We start from the raw sequence: 17539 nt of genomic DNA, 5'->3' as shown, positions 1-17539 counted from the left end.
TATCGAGTGAATTGGAATTCTACTTCCCATTGGAACCAAGGGTTTGATTTAAAATATTTTCTTTTTCAAAAATCCCTTGATTTGAGTCTCTTCCATTTTGCTCATTTCCCCTCCTGGGGCATGTAGGGATGTGACCGGTGCCCACTAATGTTTAATTTCAAATTCTCATGGTTGATGGTGTATAGGAAAGCAGGGGAACTTTTGTATATTACTGTATCCTGCAACCTTGGTATAATTGCTTATTAGTTCCAGGAGTGTTTTTATTGTTGTTGGTTCTTTGGGATTCTCTACATAGACAATCATATCATTTGCAAACAAAGATAGTTTTATTTCTTCTTTCCCAATCATTATAAATTTTATTTCAGTTTCTTGTCTAATCACATTAGCTAGGACTTCCAGTACTATGGTGAATAGGAATGGTACCAGGGAATATCCTTGTCTTAGTCCCAGTCTTAGGAGAAAGCATCCAGTTTTTCAACAATAAGTATGACCTTAGCTGCAGGTTTTTTTGTGATGTTCTTTACCCAGTTGAGGAATTTCCCCTCTATGCCTGGTTTTCTGAGAGTTTTTATCATGAATGGGTGTTAGATTTTGTCAAATGTTGTTATCCTACCAATATGTAAGTCATCACTTACAATGGGCGTCAGTGGAGCAAGTAATCCAATGTCCACAGATTTGCTTCAAATGGCTGATATCCAGTGGATTAATTGAGTCTGTTTTGAATGGGCTGTTGGATTCTATAAAATACCTTTATTTTTAGTAACCTGTATTTGTCAAAGTCATAAGATAGTTTTAAATATGTAATTTGATTTGAACACCCTCATTTGTACAAAGAATGTGTCCCGCTCCAGTCCTGGAACTTTACCATGTCTTATGAAGATATCAGTTAATGGGTTGCAAAGCTCTCTTTGGTGTTTCTTCAGTTGTTTAGAGTCAGCTGTTCATCACAAACACAAGGCAGCAAAGGCAGAGGGGAAAGAGCGGGGCAGAAAGAGGAGACGGGAGACTTGGGTTGGAATCCGGCCTGTGTAACTTTGGATAAATCATTCAATCTTGAAGTTTGGTTTTCCTTTCTGTAAACTGAAAATTATAAAAATAACCTACCCTTTGGCCTTGTGGTGAGATTGAGAGGAAATAATACATGTGAGGAAGCTTTGTAAACTTGAGAGTTGAGTAGAATAGATACTCTTCTTGTTAAATGTGTTGAGTGCATCAGTTAACAATCCACTCATACTTCACTTGGCTTGCAAAAAATATTGACTTTGCCTAGTTAATTTGCTTCTCTGTGTTTTGGGAATTTTAAGGGAGAGCCTGGAGTCGGTCTGCCAGGACTGAAAGGATTGTCAGGTCTTCCTGGAATCCCCGGTACACCTGGGGAAAAGGGGAATGTTGGCGAACCAGGCGTTCCTGGAGAACATGGTGCAATCGGCCCTCCTGGGCTTCAGGGGCTCAGAGGTAACGTCTTACAGATAGATCTAGGCCATTCAATGACTGGGTCTGTTAATTTTTCTTATCTCCAGAGTACCTAGTAGGTGCTCTATAAATATTTGTTGAACGAATGAATGATAAAAATCTTAGAAGATGAGCGCTTATGGTTTTCTCTTGTGCTTATTGTGTAATGAGTTAGTGCGTTATGAACAAATTGATCCCTAAGTAGTTTATTCACAATTATTTTTTCCCCTGACTAGGTGACCCAGGACCTCCTGGATTACAAGGTCCCAAGGGATCTCCCGGAGTTCCAGGAATAGGCCCCCCTGGAGTCATGGGCCCACCTGGAGGACAGGGACCACCAGGGTCAATAGGTGATGTAACGTTCTTCTAGAAGTATTTCTTCCCTAAATCACACTCGTGGTAGGTTAGGAGATGATGCTGGAGTCTGAGTGAATGCAAGGTTATCATAATCTACAAAATTAAAGGGGAAGAAGTAAATTCTAATTTGTGAAAGTAGTTTTGACTACAGTCTCGTTGTTTGCTTAAACATAGTCCCAGGTTTCTTGTTTTTTTTTCCAAGGACCTTGGCTTACATGCCAAACAAAGAACATATTTTACTGTGTGTTAGATTAACTTGATTGTTTAATTCAAAATGATTGGTGTCTCTAGATTATCTTTCCAGAAGAAAGATAAATAAATTGTGGATAAGTTAGACTACTGGAGTATATTTCCAGAAGGTACCTTTGCCTATAATGACAACCTTAGAATAAAGATGCTGATGGTGGGTAGGATAAGCCAATCAGTGAAGAACTGTTGAAGAAAAACGGAAACTAGCCCTCGAGGTCTGGGGGTGATGGTATTTAGAGTGGTAGTCAATAACTACTGATAGCAGAAAGGAAGGGGCTTCTGTCTCAGGATTTTTTTTTTTAACCCATCAATTGCCTTGGTGACCCAACACATCAATATCCAAGAAGGTAGGATTCATTTCAACCCATCAGTGTGGACACCTTCTCACTCTTTTTTACACAAAGTAATAGTGAAAATGAACACAATTAAAAAATGTTGTAGAACATTCTTTAGGTCCTACTAAAAAGTTATTTGTACTTTCCCCAACGTTAGGCCCTCCTGGAATAAAAGGAGAGAAGGGTTTCCCTGGATTCCCCGGACTGGACATGCCAGGCCCTAAAGGAGATAAAGGGTCTCAAGGTCTTCCTGGCTTAACTGGGCAATCGGGTCTCCCTGGCCTTCCTGGACAACAAGGAACTCCTGGACTTCCAGGATTTCCAGGTAAATGATTCTATGAACTTCTGCTACTAGTTGATTATGAGGGATAAATGTGACTTTGTTCCTTTCAGGGCCCTTGGCGTTTATTACCAGCATCCACTATGGGGAAATGTTCACAATCTTTGTGTTTGACCACAGGTTCCAAAGGAGAAATGGGTGTCATGGGGACCCCTGGGCAGCCAGGTCCTCCAGGACCAGTGGGCACTCCGGGATTACCCGGTGAAAAAGGTAAGAGACCTGATAACTTCAAAAGAGGCCCGTCTTGTATATTTTATTTCCTGATGTCTCTTGGGAAATCATTGTAGTTCATTTTTTCATTTCAAGCAGTAGAGGAAAGAAGTGGAGCAGATCCAGCAAGTAACTGGAAGGCTCCTTTATTCTAGTAGAAATTCTTTGTGAACCGTGTATATGGAATTAAAGCCCTGCTCTTCCAAGCACATCTGAGAGAAGAAGGGTTTTCTTTCTTGGCACAGTTGGGATTTTATTTTTTAATTTTTTGTGGAGTAATAGTGGAATCTCCAGTAATGCTAGGGCACAGGAATTAAGTCCTTAGAATCAAATTAGCAAACTGGGCAACTTTACAAGTCTTAGTTCTTATCTTGTTATTTGAAATTGGTCCAAAATATTTTTTTTAAAGGAAAAGGACTTTAAATGTGAGTCATAAAAATGTTTGTTTAGTAGAATGTGAAAATTCCCGTTCTATTATTATTTTTTTTACAGAGTTGAGGGACACGATGAACAGGAGCAATAAAGATATTTCAGGAAGGAAAGAAAATGTAAATTATCTAAACTAGTAAACCAAGTCATATATAAACCAGAAAAAAAAAGGCAACTGAACCCGTTGCCGTTGAGTCAATTCCGACTCATAGCGACCCTATAGAGCGAAGCAGAACTGCTTCATAGAGTTTCTAAGGAGCGGCTGGTGGATTCAAACTGCCGACCTTTTGGTTAGCAACCAAGCTCTTAACCACTGCGCCACCAGGGCTCCAAGTCACATATATTAGAATTATTAGCAAATAATGAATTTTAGAAGAAAGCTTTATTGTTCATTTTTCTTGGGTCAGATTCTTCTGTGTAGCTCAGAAGCTCACTGTTTAATGCTATTTTTAGCCAGGTTATTAGTTGTAACTTCTGAATCAGTCGCTTCGACTAGTCATAAAGGATACCATTCTTTACAACTCCCTTGGAAACACTTGGCCACATCTCACTGGGTGCTTTCTCTTCCATCTCCAGGGGACCATGGCTTCCCAGGCTCCTCAGGACCCAGAGGAGACCCTGGCTACAAAGGTGATAAAGGGGATGTCGGTCTCCCTGGAAAGCCTGGGTCAATGGATAAGGTGGACATGGGCAGCATGAAGGGGCAGAAAGGAGACCAAGGAGAAAAAGGTAACGTTCTTCCAGTCGGATTTTAGAAAACGTGCAAGTTAGAGGAAAGCTTTTAATAATGAAGGTGGAATATATGTGCTTAACCAGAACAATTCTGATCTCTGTAAATACTAGTAAACCAGTTTGGGATTTTGAAACAATTTGTCTTGTAAGCAGACATGGGTCATCATCATCATCATTTATTTTTTTTCTCTGATGTGTAGGACAAATTGGACCGACTGGTGATAAAGGATCTAGAGGAGATCCGGGAACTCCAGGAGTGCCCGGAAAGGATGGACAAGCAGGGCATCCTGGACAACCAGGTATGGCATGGAACCCAATGTGACAAGCCCACGCTGAGGGATATGCTACACGGAACTTTTTGAAAACATTAATGCCTTGAATTTTTCTTGTTATTTTAGGACCTAAAGGTGATCCAGGTTTAGGTGGAACCCCGGGTGCTCCAGGACTTCCTGGACCAAAAGGATCAGTTGGTGGAATGGGCTTGCCAGGTGAGGTGCTGGTAGGACAAGTCTGCAGAATGAGATCTTATTGCACCAAGGAGAACATAATCCAGGCAGATGTGTCTTTTATGTGAATTTACATACTTGATTACCTACAGTCTCCTGCCTAGTGATGGGTGATGTTTTGCTGACGTTGTGATCCTTGTAAAGAATTCACAGTTTATAAAAGCAAAACATAGGCTGTCCACAACCACCTTTGGATTATCTCCAAGTAACCCATCCACTTGACTATTATTGCCACAGGAGATGTCTGGTTCTCCATTTACTTTTGCCAGCACCAGAAACTTCTACCTTGAAAGCCCGTTCCCTTTAGTCCCAAAGAATTCTCTAGTCTCCTCTGCCCCTATCCTGAACTGGCCTTAACTCTTTGCCATGAGCATTTGCTGCTGCGATAGGAAAACGGGAAGAGATGGAACTTGAGAGAAGATAGTAAGTTTAGACTGCCTGGATTGGTCTGGACCGTGATGCTTCACAAGACTCTTGTAGAAAAGGGAAAAGCCAAGGCAGAAGCCTATCTTCCTATCTCCTCCTAAGCGTTTAGGTGCTATTATTACTTTGTTTGAAATGCAGACATCTAGGTTGCTGTTTATATCTATTTATAAAGAAGGTTGACTATTAACAACATACATTACAAAACCAAGTACACATTTACTCTCCATGGTTTGCCGCATTGATCCCTCTAATTCGTTTGGATAACAGGGGTTGGTTACATAATAAAGAACATAAAAGCCTCTTTTTTAATCATGTTGAAAAAATAAATATTCTAATTAATTAATGTGTTTCTTGTCTCTATAAAATGATGATCTTTAAGAGACAGGAGAGACATCTAGTTTGTCTTCAGTGTGATTTGGGTGACTGATAGCTACCTGGATAATTTATGGATTAATAAATGAAGGAATATGACCTCATTCTTGGCTGGCTGTTAAGAAACTTTTCTTTCATCTTAAAAATTTTTTTTTTTTTTTTAGCACTAGGTAATAACAAATTAAAGTTTCAATTGTTTGTGTTTATAGGTACACCTGGAGAAAAAGGTGTGCCTGGAATTCCAGGCCCTCAGGGAGTCCCTGGCTTACCTGGAGAAAAAGGTACAAAAGGAGAGAAAGGGCAAGCAGGTCAGCCTGGCATTGGTGTCCCTGGCCGACCCGGCGAAAAGGTAACTATCATCTTGCGTGGAAATGTTCGAACCCATATGTCTAAATGAATATAATTCACAAGGGATTTTTAATAGTATCTCAACAGATTAAATGAATCATAACATGTAGCAATTTTCCCCCGATTTATAGCTGCCTTTTCTCATCCTTCAACTCACACCTCCCCTCCTAAAATGAAGAATTTAGAAACTTGTTGAAAGGTTAGAGTAGCGAGTCCCACTGGAAGACAAAAAGAAGGGACCAACCAAAACCTACTACCATCAAGTCAATTCTGACTCAAAGAGACCCTGTTGGGTTTCCAAGGGTATAATCTTTACGGAAGAAGACTGCCACATCTTTTTCTCTAGGAGCAGCTGGTGGGTTAGGACCACCAACCTTTCAGTTAGCAGGCGATTGCTTTAACCACTGTGCCACCAGGGCTCATGAAAAAGAAGGAAAGGAAGGGTGAAAAGATAAATGGCAAGTAGAAATAAGACAGTTGGCTATTTTGCTCTTGGTTTCTAACTGGAGATCTCTTCTGAAATTGACTTTGATCCTTCAGTTAAAAAATGGAAAGTGGACTTCTGCAGTACCATATGTGTCCCACCAAAAGTTAGATTATTATCCAGAAAGTGCCTACAGACACATGTCCAGGGATAAATATAAAATTAATATGCCCCATTTTTTGCTCCCAGGGAGATCAAGGTCTGGCCGGTTTTCCGGGAAGCCCTGGCGAGAAAGGAGAGAAAGGCAGCACTGGGATTCCAGGCATGCCTGGGACTCCAGGCCCTAAAGGATTACCAGGGAGCGTAGGCTATCCAGGTGAGTGAGCTGGTGCCTTCTCCCAAACATGGGGCTCAAAGAAGGCAAAGAAGTCACGCAAGCTTACAAACATTCTGCTGCTTTTGTTTTTTTCTTTAGGAAGCCCTGGACTGCCTGGAGAAAAGGGCGACAAAGGACTCCCAGGCTTGGACGGTATCCCTGGAGTCAAAGGAGAAGCAGGTAGAGACCGTGAGCAAGATGGAGATGAGGACAGGGAACCTGAAGCCTCTGGGAGTTTCTGTCGGAGATGACAGACAGGTCTGCAGAATGTTGCTGCAGACCAGAGGCCACCTAGTCCTGCCTTACATTTGATAGATGAACAGACTGAGTCTTAGGGGGCTTGTATGGTCTTTCCACGTCTCATGACCAGTTAGGAACTAGAACTGAAATTTCCTAACTTTCTCATAGCTACTCCCAGCTAGCTCAAGGAACAGTTTTGTGTGTATTTGGCATGGGAGTTGTATGCATTTACTCTCCCCTCTCATCAGCTTTTGTGGGTCAACAAGGGGTGTTGCCACCACGATGGAGGTCCTCTGTGAAGAGATATCAGAACAGACCTGAGGGAAGCCAGGCATGCTTATGATTTTACATGGAGACCAGGGTGCCGTGAAAGAGTTAGTGAGTGACCGAGATGTCCTTCTCTTTGAGGTCTTCCTGGGAGGCCTGGCCCCACGGGTCCAGCTGGCCAGAAGGGGGAGCCCGGGAGTGATGGAATTCCAGGGTCAGCAGGAGAGAAGGGCGAATCAGGTATGTCTCCTCTCCCCATTTCCTTTCAGAATGCAGTTCTCATTTGAATAAACATGATACACCCCTGGAGAGTTAGACATACACTGTGACCTGAACACAGCTTCTTACACAGGTTTACATATACCATCCTTCCACACTTTAAATGCAGATGTGAACATATGGGGAAGGATTGGATGAGGAAATGAGAAAATGGGCGTGAGCATTGATTCCACAAATATGTATGGGCACCTCCTTGAAACACTGAGCTCTCTCAGTGGGGAGTGAATGAGACACCCGTGAACACTTGCTGGGTGGGAGCACTGTGATTGTAGGGGAAAAATTCTCTACTCATTTCCCTTAGAGTTGCTGTAACAAAGAAAACAAGTCACACTCTTCTCTGCCTGGTTGTTCTGGGAACATTCGTTGCCCCCTGAGTCTGTGCCTGCCGCTGATGAAGGGCTGCGAGCTCTGATGATGACAATCACATGTGTAGTAATACTCATACATAATGCAAGAGAGTGGTAAACACAACATTTGAGACAGGAGTTACCCCTGAGCTGGGGGAGAGGAAGAGAGGGTAGTGTCCCTGGGAGGAGGGGGAGCACCTTGGGAGTGACATTGTTATTAGTGGACCTCATTCTTAGGCCCATTTTTCACTTTCTACACCTCATATTTATGATATAGACATTCCTTCGCCTGTAAAAAGATTTTATAGGAGAAAAGGACCTCCACAGCTCTTTTGCCGCCATTTTAATCTTCCATCAAGCTCTTTAAACAAAACAAAAACCTGTTGCTTTCAGGTCGATTCCGACTCATAGCAACCCTATTGGACAGAGTAGAACTACCCCATAGGGTTTCCAAGGAGTGGCTGGTGGATTCCAACTGCCGACTTTTGATTAGCAGTGGAGCTCTTAACCACTGAGTCACCAGGGCTCTGGGTCAAGCCCTTTACTCATGTTTAAAAATTGAAGTTTCTGGTGTCCCCAGTCCTGTCTGGCTTCCCCTCCCTCCTCTGAGAGTAGCAATTATTTGATTGGTTGTTTGCAAAAAGCCTCTTTGTTAGTCTCTAGACAGTAGTAGGGATTAAGTACGTATTTGTACAGATCACTGCTACTAAATGCTGTAGTAGTTCTGAGCTGAAGGTACTTAGGAAAAAGTACTGAATTCTAAATATCCAGCCAAGTGTATTTTATACCGTAGGAGTATAATTTTTCAGCATATTCTATAAATAGCATATGGTATTGACAGAGAAATTTGATATTGTTTTCTGCTGTACCTGCAGATTGATTAAGAAAAAACTTTCCTTCGAATCTTTTTTCATCTTGTCTTATAGGCCTACCAGGAAGAGGGTTCCCAGGGTTCCCAGGGGCCAAAGGAGAAAAAGGTAATGTTTGTTAAATGTGTTCTTATTTTCAACCAGTTGCTGCTGGGAAGTATACCAGCAAAACAGGGGTAGGACGCAGCCCTCCTGTTTGTGTCAGTGAAGCACCTGTGGATTATAGGTGCTGATTCCAGAGGGTAATGTCCTTCAAGTCATGCATGGCTGAACAGTATCATTTATGGACTGAAATGGTGTTCGGTGCATTCATTTATCAGAAATTCTCTTTTAGTTGCACTAATTTTACAAAATGCAATATAGGGGGAAACCACTGTCATTTCTGTGCTTAACAAGTAACCAGAATATCAAAATTGTCACCTTATAAAACAGGTCATGCTTATGTGAAGGTGAGGCAGGGCGTAACATAGGCCACTCGCTTAAAAACATTTCTTCAATTGCCACAATGAGCTAAATACCAAGCACAGTTAAGAATTGTGAAGGAACTTGAAGATTCAGTATTTTTTCCCAGAGAGCTGAGCATTTCATGAGGGAGAACAGGAAGACACAAATTAATATGAGAGATAGAAGCCACAAAAGATTAAAAGAGAAGCCACAGGCAGCCCCAGCTGTGGTCACACATTCTGTGTCATTGGGCAGGTGGAGGGAGGGTCCCTGGACTTCCTGAGGGATGGTAGTCAGGTCCTGAGGATTCAGAAAAGACACAGCATATCTGGGATGTTGGCTCAGAAGGTGCACCCATATGGAAGTTCTGCTTCATCAAAGTCCCAGGGGTCCTCCAAGAACAGCCCAAAGCCGTTTACTCGGCACGCGTTTGCTCCACCTCTGGGCATGGTGGAATGGTTCAGGATGGGCTCCCTTGGGAGTGGGCCACTGCCTCACTTTGCCCTAACCCACAGCCCTACTGAAACTTAAACAGAGTCCCTTTGAGAATGCCCCATCCAAGGTGCTTCCACAGGTAGTCAGAAGAGCAAAGGTGGGAGCAGCTTCCTATTGTCCAGCATGCTGAGTCTTTTCCTCACGTAACTGCACAGCCTTGGAAAATTGAATGGACACGTTCTGCTGCCCTGTAATAGGCCACCACATGGTGTGCTGTGTTTTCACTTCATTGCCTTGCAGAATTGCAGGGGGAGGAACACGAGGAGGGACTATATGGCAGTTTTAAGTGATGACCCTATTTCCTTCCTTTTCGAATTTTTCCTAGTAACCTTGAAATAAGCTTGGTGTTTTGGTGTTTTTCTTGGCAAGTTTTGGGTAATATGTTTAAAACTAAACCTGGAGTTTTCTTTTTCTACGAGCTCTTTTACCTTTTTTTTTTTTAACTAAAAAAAAAAAAAAACAGCTTTATTTAGGTATAATTGATATAAAATAAATGGCACCTATTTCAAGTGGAGAGTTTGATAAACTTTGACGTACATGAATACCCATGGACTCATCACCACATTCCAGATAGGGAACATATCCATCCCCCCAAAAGTGGCCTAGTGCCCCTTTGGAATCCCTTTCTCCTACCCCTTCCTGTCCCATCCCCAGGCGACACTGATCTGCTCTGTCACTCTGGACGAGCTTGCGTTTTCTAGAATGTTATGTAAACAGAATCATACAGCACGCACTCTTTTTAGCCTGACTTCTTCCATTCAGCACAATGAATTTGAGATTCATCCATGTTGTTGTTTATTTTGATTGTTCATTCCCTTTTATTGATTAGTGTTCCGTGGATATAATGAATATAACACTGTTTATTCGCTTACCTGTTAATGGGACAAGCCCTTTGTTTTAGTAATGCAGTTGCTTGCAGGCATGTCTAAACACATATTTAAATGTCTTTGAAAAAAACATAAAGAATTATAGCCAGGTTCTTAGTATTCTAAATTTATAGTTCTTTAGTCCAGAGTGTGGTAGCCTACTGTGTTATTTAGTAAAAAAGAAAGAAAAGTGCACTGAGTTCCATTTGTCCCCTGGCGCCCTCAGGGAGCTCAGCTCCGAGGGGCAACGAGGATGAGAAATATCTTGCGCTAACTCCTAGTCAGTATACTGTGGTATTCTGTTCTACTAAATTTCACTATGGATCTTGAACTGTTTTTATTGTTTAGGTTCAAAGGGTGACGTGGGTTTCCCGGGACTGGCTGGGAGCCCAGGAATTCCTGGATCCAAAGGAGAGCCAGGATTCGTGGGTCCTCCTGGGCCACAAGGACAGCCAGGTTTACCTGGAGCTCCAGGACAACCTGTGGAGGGACCCAAAGGAGACCGAGGACCTCAGGGACAACCTGGCCTGCCAGGTAAGGGTATTTAGCCAGGTGTCATGTCACATGTGTAAGAGCTGGGGACTGAAACAGAATTCACAAAATTAACACATGTAAAAGAAATCTCAATATTTAATATTTCAAATGAGTTTTTTATTATTTAGAAGTTAGTAGCATTTATATTTCTGAAGTTATTACAGCTTCAGACTGCTTATGACTTTTGGGATGCCTTGTATTTTGGCCTCCTTTGGGTCAGTGTTTTCCTTGTATCCGTTTGGTCAAGGAATTTAGTGTACACAAGTCACTAAGAAGATGGGAGAAAGGAAATGGTTGAAAAGAGTGGAATACATATACCACGTATTATGTTTGTCTTAGATCAACACGACATTCTAGAAAGCATTTCTACTCTTGACCAGGCTTGTTACAATGGCAGCACAGTACCCCTGAACACCAGTAACCAAAAACCATTTTGGAAACAGACTGTAGTTTTTATATTAACATTCTGTCTTGTCTCTATGTGCAGTCTTCCTTCTTGACCCTCCCTTGATTTCCTAGGGGCTCACATTGCTTGATATGATGCTGTTACGTACAGGTAGTGGCGCTTGGGTAGCAGTATGACAACACCTAGCCCAATGACACTATACACAATGTCACCTTCCAACTTCAAATGTGTGACTTTTGTCTCTCCCATTAGGGCATCCGGGACCCATGGGGCCTCCAGGACTTCCAGGGCTTGATGGACTAAAAGGTGACAAAGGAAATCCAGGCTGGCCAGGAACTCCTGGTGTTCCAGGACCCAAGGGAGACCCAGGATTCCAGGGAATGCCTGTGAGTTATTGATTTGTAGACTTCTTGTTCTGTACAGGAGCTTTCCCTGATCACAGAATTATAAATACTTGTCTACAAGTGTCTGTAGACATATGCAGGGATGCACTGCTCCCAAAGCATCTCTAAATCTGTTCCTTCTCTTGCCAGCAACCAGCTATCTTCATTAGCACCAGAATATGCAACTATAATAAAATGTTTACAACAGAGCTTTACAAGGACTCTTAAAAAGGAAACCTCATAAAACTGGAAATTATAGTTCAATGCCCGAGTTTAAAAAATCTCTTTATAAACTGAATGGGAAAAGCAAACCAATGGGCCATAACCAGGATTGTTTTGTAAAGAGCAATCCTGTAAAACTAGCCCAATTATCTCTTACGATTGGCAACAGGGCTGGAATAATAGAAAGGGACAGCTGACGTCATCCATGGTGACGTCAACAAGCCTGCAGAAGAGCAGGTTTCAGGGTGTAATCAATAACTGGTAGTAGGTTTTTTTGTTTGTTTTTGTTATTTTGTCGTGTTTGTTTTTAATTAACTTTGGTTCCCTTCATTTCCCAAATTACAGCCACTCAGAGGTAAAGTGGTGGTCTGGCTCTCTGGCTTGGTTCTCAGCTTAACCACATCCATGGCTCAGTGGGTTGTTTGTGTGCATTGTTGAGGTTGTATAGACATATTAGCAGAGATTCGTTCTCTCTCTGTGTCTCTCTCTCTCACATACACATATGCACACATCCGAGAACAGAAAGTGTGTTGGGGGAGATTGGATGTGGGAGGAATTTTAAACAGACACCTGTGAAGTAATGTAGAAGCAAGTGGGATGTTTTTTTAAGTCCCATGGGTTAGTTCCTGTAGTTCATCAGTAACAACGACATGTTTCAGAGTCATCGAGCCAGATACTTTCTCAAGGCCAGATACTGGATGACTAAGTTTAGCATACCAAGCACTCAAAAATTAGTGGTCCTGTTTACTTATAAATCATATGTTGTTTGCATATAAAATGCTTATGAATAATCATGCAAAATAGGCTATTTGGAACATTGTTGTTAGGTGCCATCGAGTTAGTTCCGACTCATAGCAACCCTGTGTACAACAGAACAAAACACTGCCCGGCCCTGTGCCATCCTCGTAGTGGTTATGTTTGAGCCCGTTGTTGCAGCCACTGTGTCAGTCCATCTTGTTGAGGGTCTTCCTCTTTTTCACTGACCCTCTACTTTACCAAGCACGATGTCCTTCTCCAGGGATTGATCCCTCCCGATAACATGGCCAAAGTATGTGAGATGAAGTCTCGCCATCCTCGCTGTTAATGAGCATTCTGGCTGTACTTCTTCCAAGACAGATTTGTTCATTCTTTGGGCAGTCCATGGTATATTCAGTATTCTTTACCAAAACCATAATTCAGAGGCATCAATTTTTCAGTCTTCATTATTCATTGTCCAGCTTTCAGGTGTAACTTAGTCCTCAGAGTGACATCTTTGCTTTTTAACTTGTTTTTTTCTTTTATTGGTAGTAGATTTGCCCAATGCACTAAATAGGTCATATGATTTCTTGACTGCTGCTTCCATGGGTATTGATTGTGGAGTAACAATAATAATTTTTGACCGATTCCTTTTACTTAAAGTCTTCCGTAATCCTCCATATGCATCATGAAAATGCAATGTGTATGAATGTCTTTTGGGCCCACTATTACTGTGTTGAAGTTATTTTGGCTACAGCACCTTTTAAAATAAGGCAAATCAAAGAAAAACATCTGTATAAGAAACAGTACAATTTTTTATGTGTTACTCATGACAAAGGAACAACTATGTTGATAGGAAGACCAAATTAAACTACGTGGATATTGCTATATTATACAGGGAGATGTCTTCCATCGTATTTTTTACCTTTACATATTTAAAGGTTACTTTTCATGTAAGATCTGAAATGAATTTTAAATAAAAATCATTATGCTTGAGCAGTTGAGGGAGCATTTTCAAAAGTAGTTAGTTTACTTTTTGTCCCAGATTGATGCATTTCAATAACAAATGTTTATTGACTTTGACTCTGTTCGAGACACTGGGGGTGTAACACGTGCTCTCTGCTCCCAAGGAACTTACGCTGCAGATGGGCAAATAGAGGCCACATGGGTGAAGGAAGCAAACCACTTCAATTCCAGTGTTCTTAATTTAGGCACGCACAGTGGATTTGTCCTTCTTGCCCATTTGTTTACAAATCTGCTTTGCGGAGCACCAAAGTTCTTTCTCAGCTTCCTGAACCCAACTGGTTATTTGAGAGACTTTCCGTGTGTCTCCAGAACAATTCCGGACTGACATTTCTCGTTTTGTCTAGGGTATTGGTGGCTCTCCAGGAATCACGGGTTCCAAGGGCGATATGGGGCCTCCGGGTGTTCCAGGATTTCAGGGTAAGACTTAAGCAGAGGAGACGCTGTTTGAATGGACATTTATCCCCGGAGCTTCCTACCAACAACAACAACAACAACAAACAAACTTGTTGCCCTTGAGTTGAATCCAACTCATAGCAACTTGATAAGTCAGAGTAGAACTGTCCCATAGAGTTTCCGAGGAGCACCCTATCACAGGCCCTTTAATATTGACAGCCTTAGCACAATGAAAGCATGAGGTATTGTTCTTTTTAAATTAAAAATGCCATTTCTGTGTGGCAACCCAATTTTTATGATCCTATGAATGGCTGTATAAAGACATTCTGGTTTTCTTACTGAGAGTCAATAGCTACCACATTTGGATCTCAATAAGAAATTGTGGATTTGGGTCATTAGTTAATTTATTAAACAACATTTACTGAGCGCCTCTCAGCTTCCAGGCACCAATTTTTATTGCTAAATCAGATACATATGAAAGATGAATAAAATGAAGTCCCAGCCCCCAGGGTTCTTACGGTCTATTTGGGGAGGTATGCACGCCCGATTGTGAACAAAAGCTGTGTCCTGTGCACCTCCGCTGCTTACGGCCGTTTCACAGTTTCATTACATGCTTGCAAAAAATAGGACTTCATGGTTCTAGAAACAGGAGTTTCACCTCAAGTTTCACACTGATAACTAGAAATGCTCTCTTCTTCCACGAGGCTAAATCAGCCATCTGTTCACTGTACACGCGTGCTTGTGTATAATTCGCAATTCTATGTAAAAACAATTGTGTACTTTTTTTCTAGGTCAGAAGGGTCTCCCTGGCATCCAGGGAGTTAAAGGAGATCAAGGAGATCAAGGTTTTCCTGGATCTAAAGGTAGGAGGATCTGCCGTGTAGGCTGATATCACACTGGGGAGCGCAAATTGCAGGTGAACTCACAGAATTAGGATGTTTCATCTGACTTATCTGAAATGACTTGAAGATCATTAGAAAATTAAAAAAAAAAAATCTTTGGTCCTATGTCAGGGTTGCTGTATTTGGCTAATCTATTTGACATTTTTTTTTAAATCAGCGACTTACGTTAAAAGTCCTTGATCGAGATAGATCCAGGGGAGAGGGTATTGGCTAGAATATTAGCTAACATCCTCAAGATTAAAAAAAAATGTGGCAGGCTGTAAAGTTAGACTGAACTCAATCACTTCAAGTTGTAACAGGAAAAAAGCGAACCCTGTGTGTGGAGTGAATGTAGCCTGGTTGCACACAGTAAGGTGTTCTTCACAGGAAAGGGTCTTGGTTGACTGTTCCACCACTAGGAGCCCACAGCGTGAAGTGGCTCCAAAAAGGGGTGAATAATCTTGAAAGGAAGTAGTTTTAGTATTATCCCAAATTTACCAGTTTCTAGGGCTGTGTCAGTTTTCAGAACCACGTTTTAAGAGAGAGAATGACAAATCAGGATGCCCCGGAAGTGGAAGGTTAAGAAAGAAAAGGAACAGAGCAGATGTGTGTGGAGAGGGTAAGAGAACTGTGGTGGTTCAGCCGAAGACAAGGCTGAGGCAGACCTCACAAGCCTCTGAAAACTCTATTATTTTTTATAAACATTTCAAGAGATACACAGAAGGATTACATTTACGCATCATTAAAAATTAAGACGAGTGGTTATAATATTTAATAAGGTCATTTTCAGGCAAATTTAAGAAAAAAACTTCCTAACTGCAAATATCATGACTATCCAAATAAGAAATGGGTTGCCTCAGAAAGAACTGAGCTTCACATCACTGGGGGTATTCGGGTGAAGGCCAACGATAGTCTGTGAGGGACTCCAGAATTGAGTGGCAAGTTTGTACTGGTGATTCCAAAGTCTTTTCCAGCACCAAGAGTTCAGGATTTAGGTTAAATAATAAAGATGTGCAGATTAAATATGCATTTGGCAAGGATCTAATTTCTTGTGTTTTTGATGACAATTTTACTTTTGAGAAAATCATTCCGTTTAGGTTGTGTTTCATATTGGACTCTCATCTAATGTGTTTACAGTGGAATTGATAAGTTGCTTCCCTGATTCCCACAGGTCTTCCAGGCCCCCCTGGTCCCCCAGGTCCTTTCCATGTCATCAAAGGAGAGCCAGGGCTCCCTGGCCCTGAAGGTCCAGCAGGTCTAAAGGGACTTCAGGGGCCACCAGGCCCTAAAGGACAGCAAGGTAGGAATATAGGGCTGTACAGGGTATGTGTGGAGTGGTCGGGGAAGTGAGCGGTATTTCCCTTTGACTCATGTCTGTAAAATCAAAGTTTCTGGGGAGCGATTATACAGGCACATATTTGAATTATTACTTTCTTACTTACCTTAAATTTATATCAAAACCAAATGATTTTCTTCAAGGGGCCTACAAAATCCAGAACAAAATATAGGAAAAGCTAGAGGAACATCTAGCTCTACATATCCATGTTCAGTTAGAAAAGTGTCAGCTAAAGGAACCAGACCATCTTTCCAAGCTAGCAGATACCAGGTGGCAGGAAGCAGTAACCTAGAATTGTAAACATCAATGCTCTTCGGGGTCCCAGAAGCTTCCATGACTGGCAGAGGTTTCTGCTAGCCCCTATTGTTCCCAGACACCCTAACCTAAAGCCTTTATGCTCATTTGAACTAAACAGTTACCATTCCAAGAACTACTGGTCAGGAAGGAGCCCTGGTGGTAGAGTGGCTTTGCACTCCATGAAAGGTTGGCGGTTCAGACCCACCAGCCTCTCTGAGGGGGAAAAGACCTGGAGATCTGCTCCCTTAAAGATTTCAGCCTCGGGAAGATCAAGAAGGGGAGAGTGTTGACATGTAGTGGGGTTGGCAACCGGAGTCATAAAACAATATGTATATTCATCGTCTAACGAGAAACTAATTTGTTCTGGAAACCTTCATCTAAAGTACAATAAGAAAAGTGAAACAAATGGGAATTGCAGAACTGAAAATAAAAATGCAATAAGTGAAATGAAAAAAACAGAAAATTTCAGCCCAGGAAACCCCATAGGGCAGTTCTACGCTGTCTGGTAGGGTTGCAGTGAGTCTGAATCTACTGGGCAGCCTGCAGCAACAACGGCCATTGATAAAGGGAGGTGGAGAATAAAGAACAGTGAAAACATAGATAGTTGAAAGATAGCAACCGTGAAAATTTAAGTTTAAAGCTACCTAAGAATAAACCATGCACATGAAAACAAAAAACTATGTCAATATTTTTTTTTTTTTCTAAAAATGACTTAAGATGGCAGAATATGGCCAAGGGGGAAACTTTTTTTTTTTTTTTATTGTGCTTTAAGTGAAAGTTTACAATTTAAGTCAGTTTCTCATACAAAAACTTATGTACACATTGTTACGTGACCCTAGCAGCTCTCCCTACTATGTGACAGCACACTCTTTCTCTCCACCCTGTATTTCCCGTGTCCATTCAGTCAGCTCCTGTCAAGCAGAAAACTCTTGAGAAAGCTAAAATGTGTTAAATATTTCCCCA

At 41.7% G+C, this 17539-nt stretch overlaps 1 protein-coding gene across 1 annotated transcript in view; it reads left to right on the top strand.

The window, feature by feature from the left end:
* The window catches only part of COL4A1 (collagen type IV alpha 1 chain), a 172941-nt gene that overhangs the window by 142044 nt on the left and 13358 nt on the right, over positions 1-17539 (top strand). Inside the window, exons 30-46 of the mRNA XM_049867355.1 lie at positions 1305-1455; positions 1689-1802; positions 2551-2718; positions 2854-2943; positions 3949-4101; positions 4305-4403; positions 4503-4592; positions 5618-5757; positions 6430-6556; positions 6656-6736; positions 7205-7303; positions 8616-8666; positions 10712-10897; positions 11556-11689; positions 14014-14086; positions 14854-14925; positions 16115-16243. Of these exons, the coding sequence (XP_049723312.1) occupies positions 1305-1455; positions 1689-1802; positions 2551-2718; positions 2854-2943; positions 3949-4101; positions 4305-4403; positions 4503-4592; positions 5618-5757; positions 6430-6556; positions 6656-6736; positions 7205-7303; positions 8616-8666; positions 10712-10897; positions 11556-11689; positions 14014-14086; positions 14854-14925; positions 16115-16243 (1957 nt within the window). The remainder of the gene's footprint in view (positions 1-1304; positions 1456-1688; positions 1803-2550; positions 2719-2853; positions 2944-3948; positions 4102-4304; positions 4404-4502; positions 4593-5617; positions 5758-6429; positions 6557-6655; positions 6737-7204; positions 7304-8615; positions 8667-10711; positions 10898-11555; positions 11690-14013; positions 14087-14853; positions 14926-16114; positions 16244-17539) is intronic.

The sequence above is a fragment of the Elephas maximus genome, chromosome 23 (assembly GCF_024166365.1).
Source record: "Elephas maximus indicus isolate mEleMax1 chromosome 23, mEleMax1 primary haplotype, whole genome shotgun sequence".
Classification (NCBI taxonomy): domain Eukaryota; kingdom Metazoa; phylum Chordata; class Mammalia; order Proboscidea; family Elephantidae; genus Elephas; species Elephas maximus.
The sequence above is the reverse complement of the archived record's forward strand: the minus strand, read 5'-3'. Positions and strand labels throughout refer to the sequence as shown.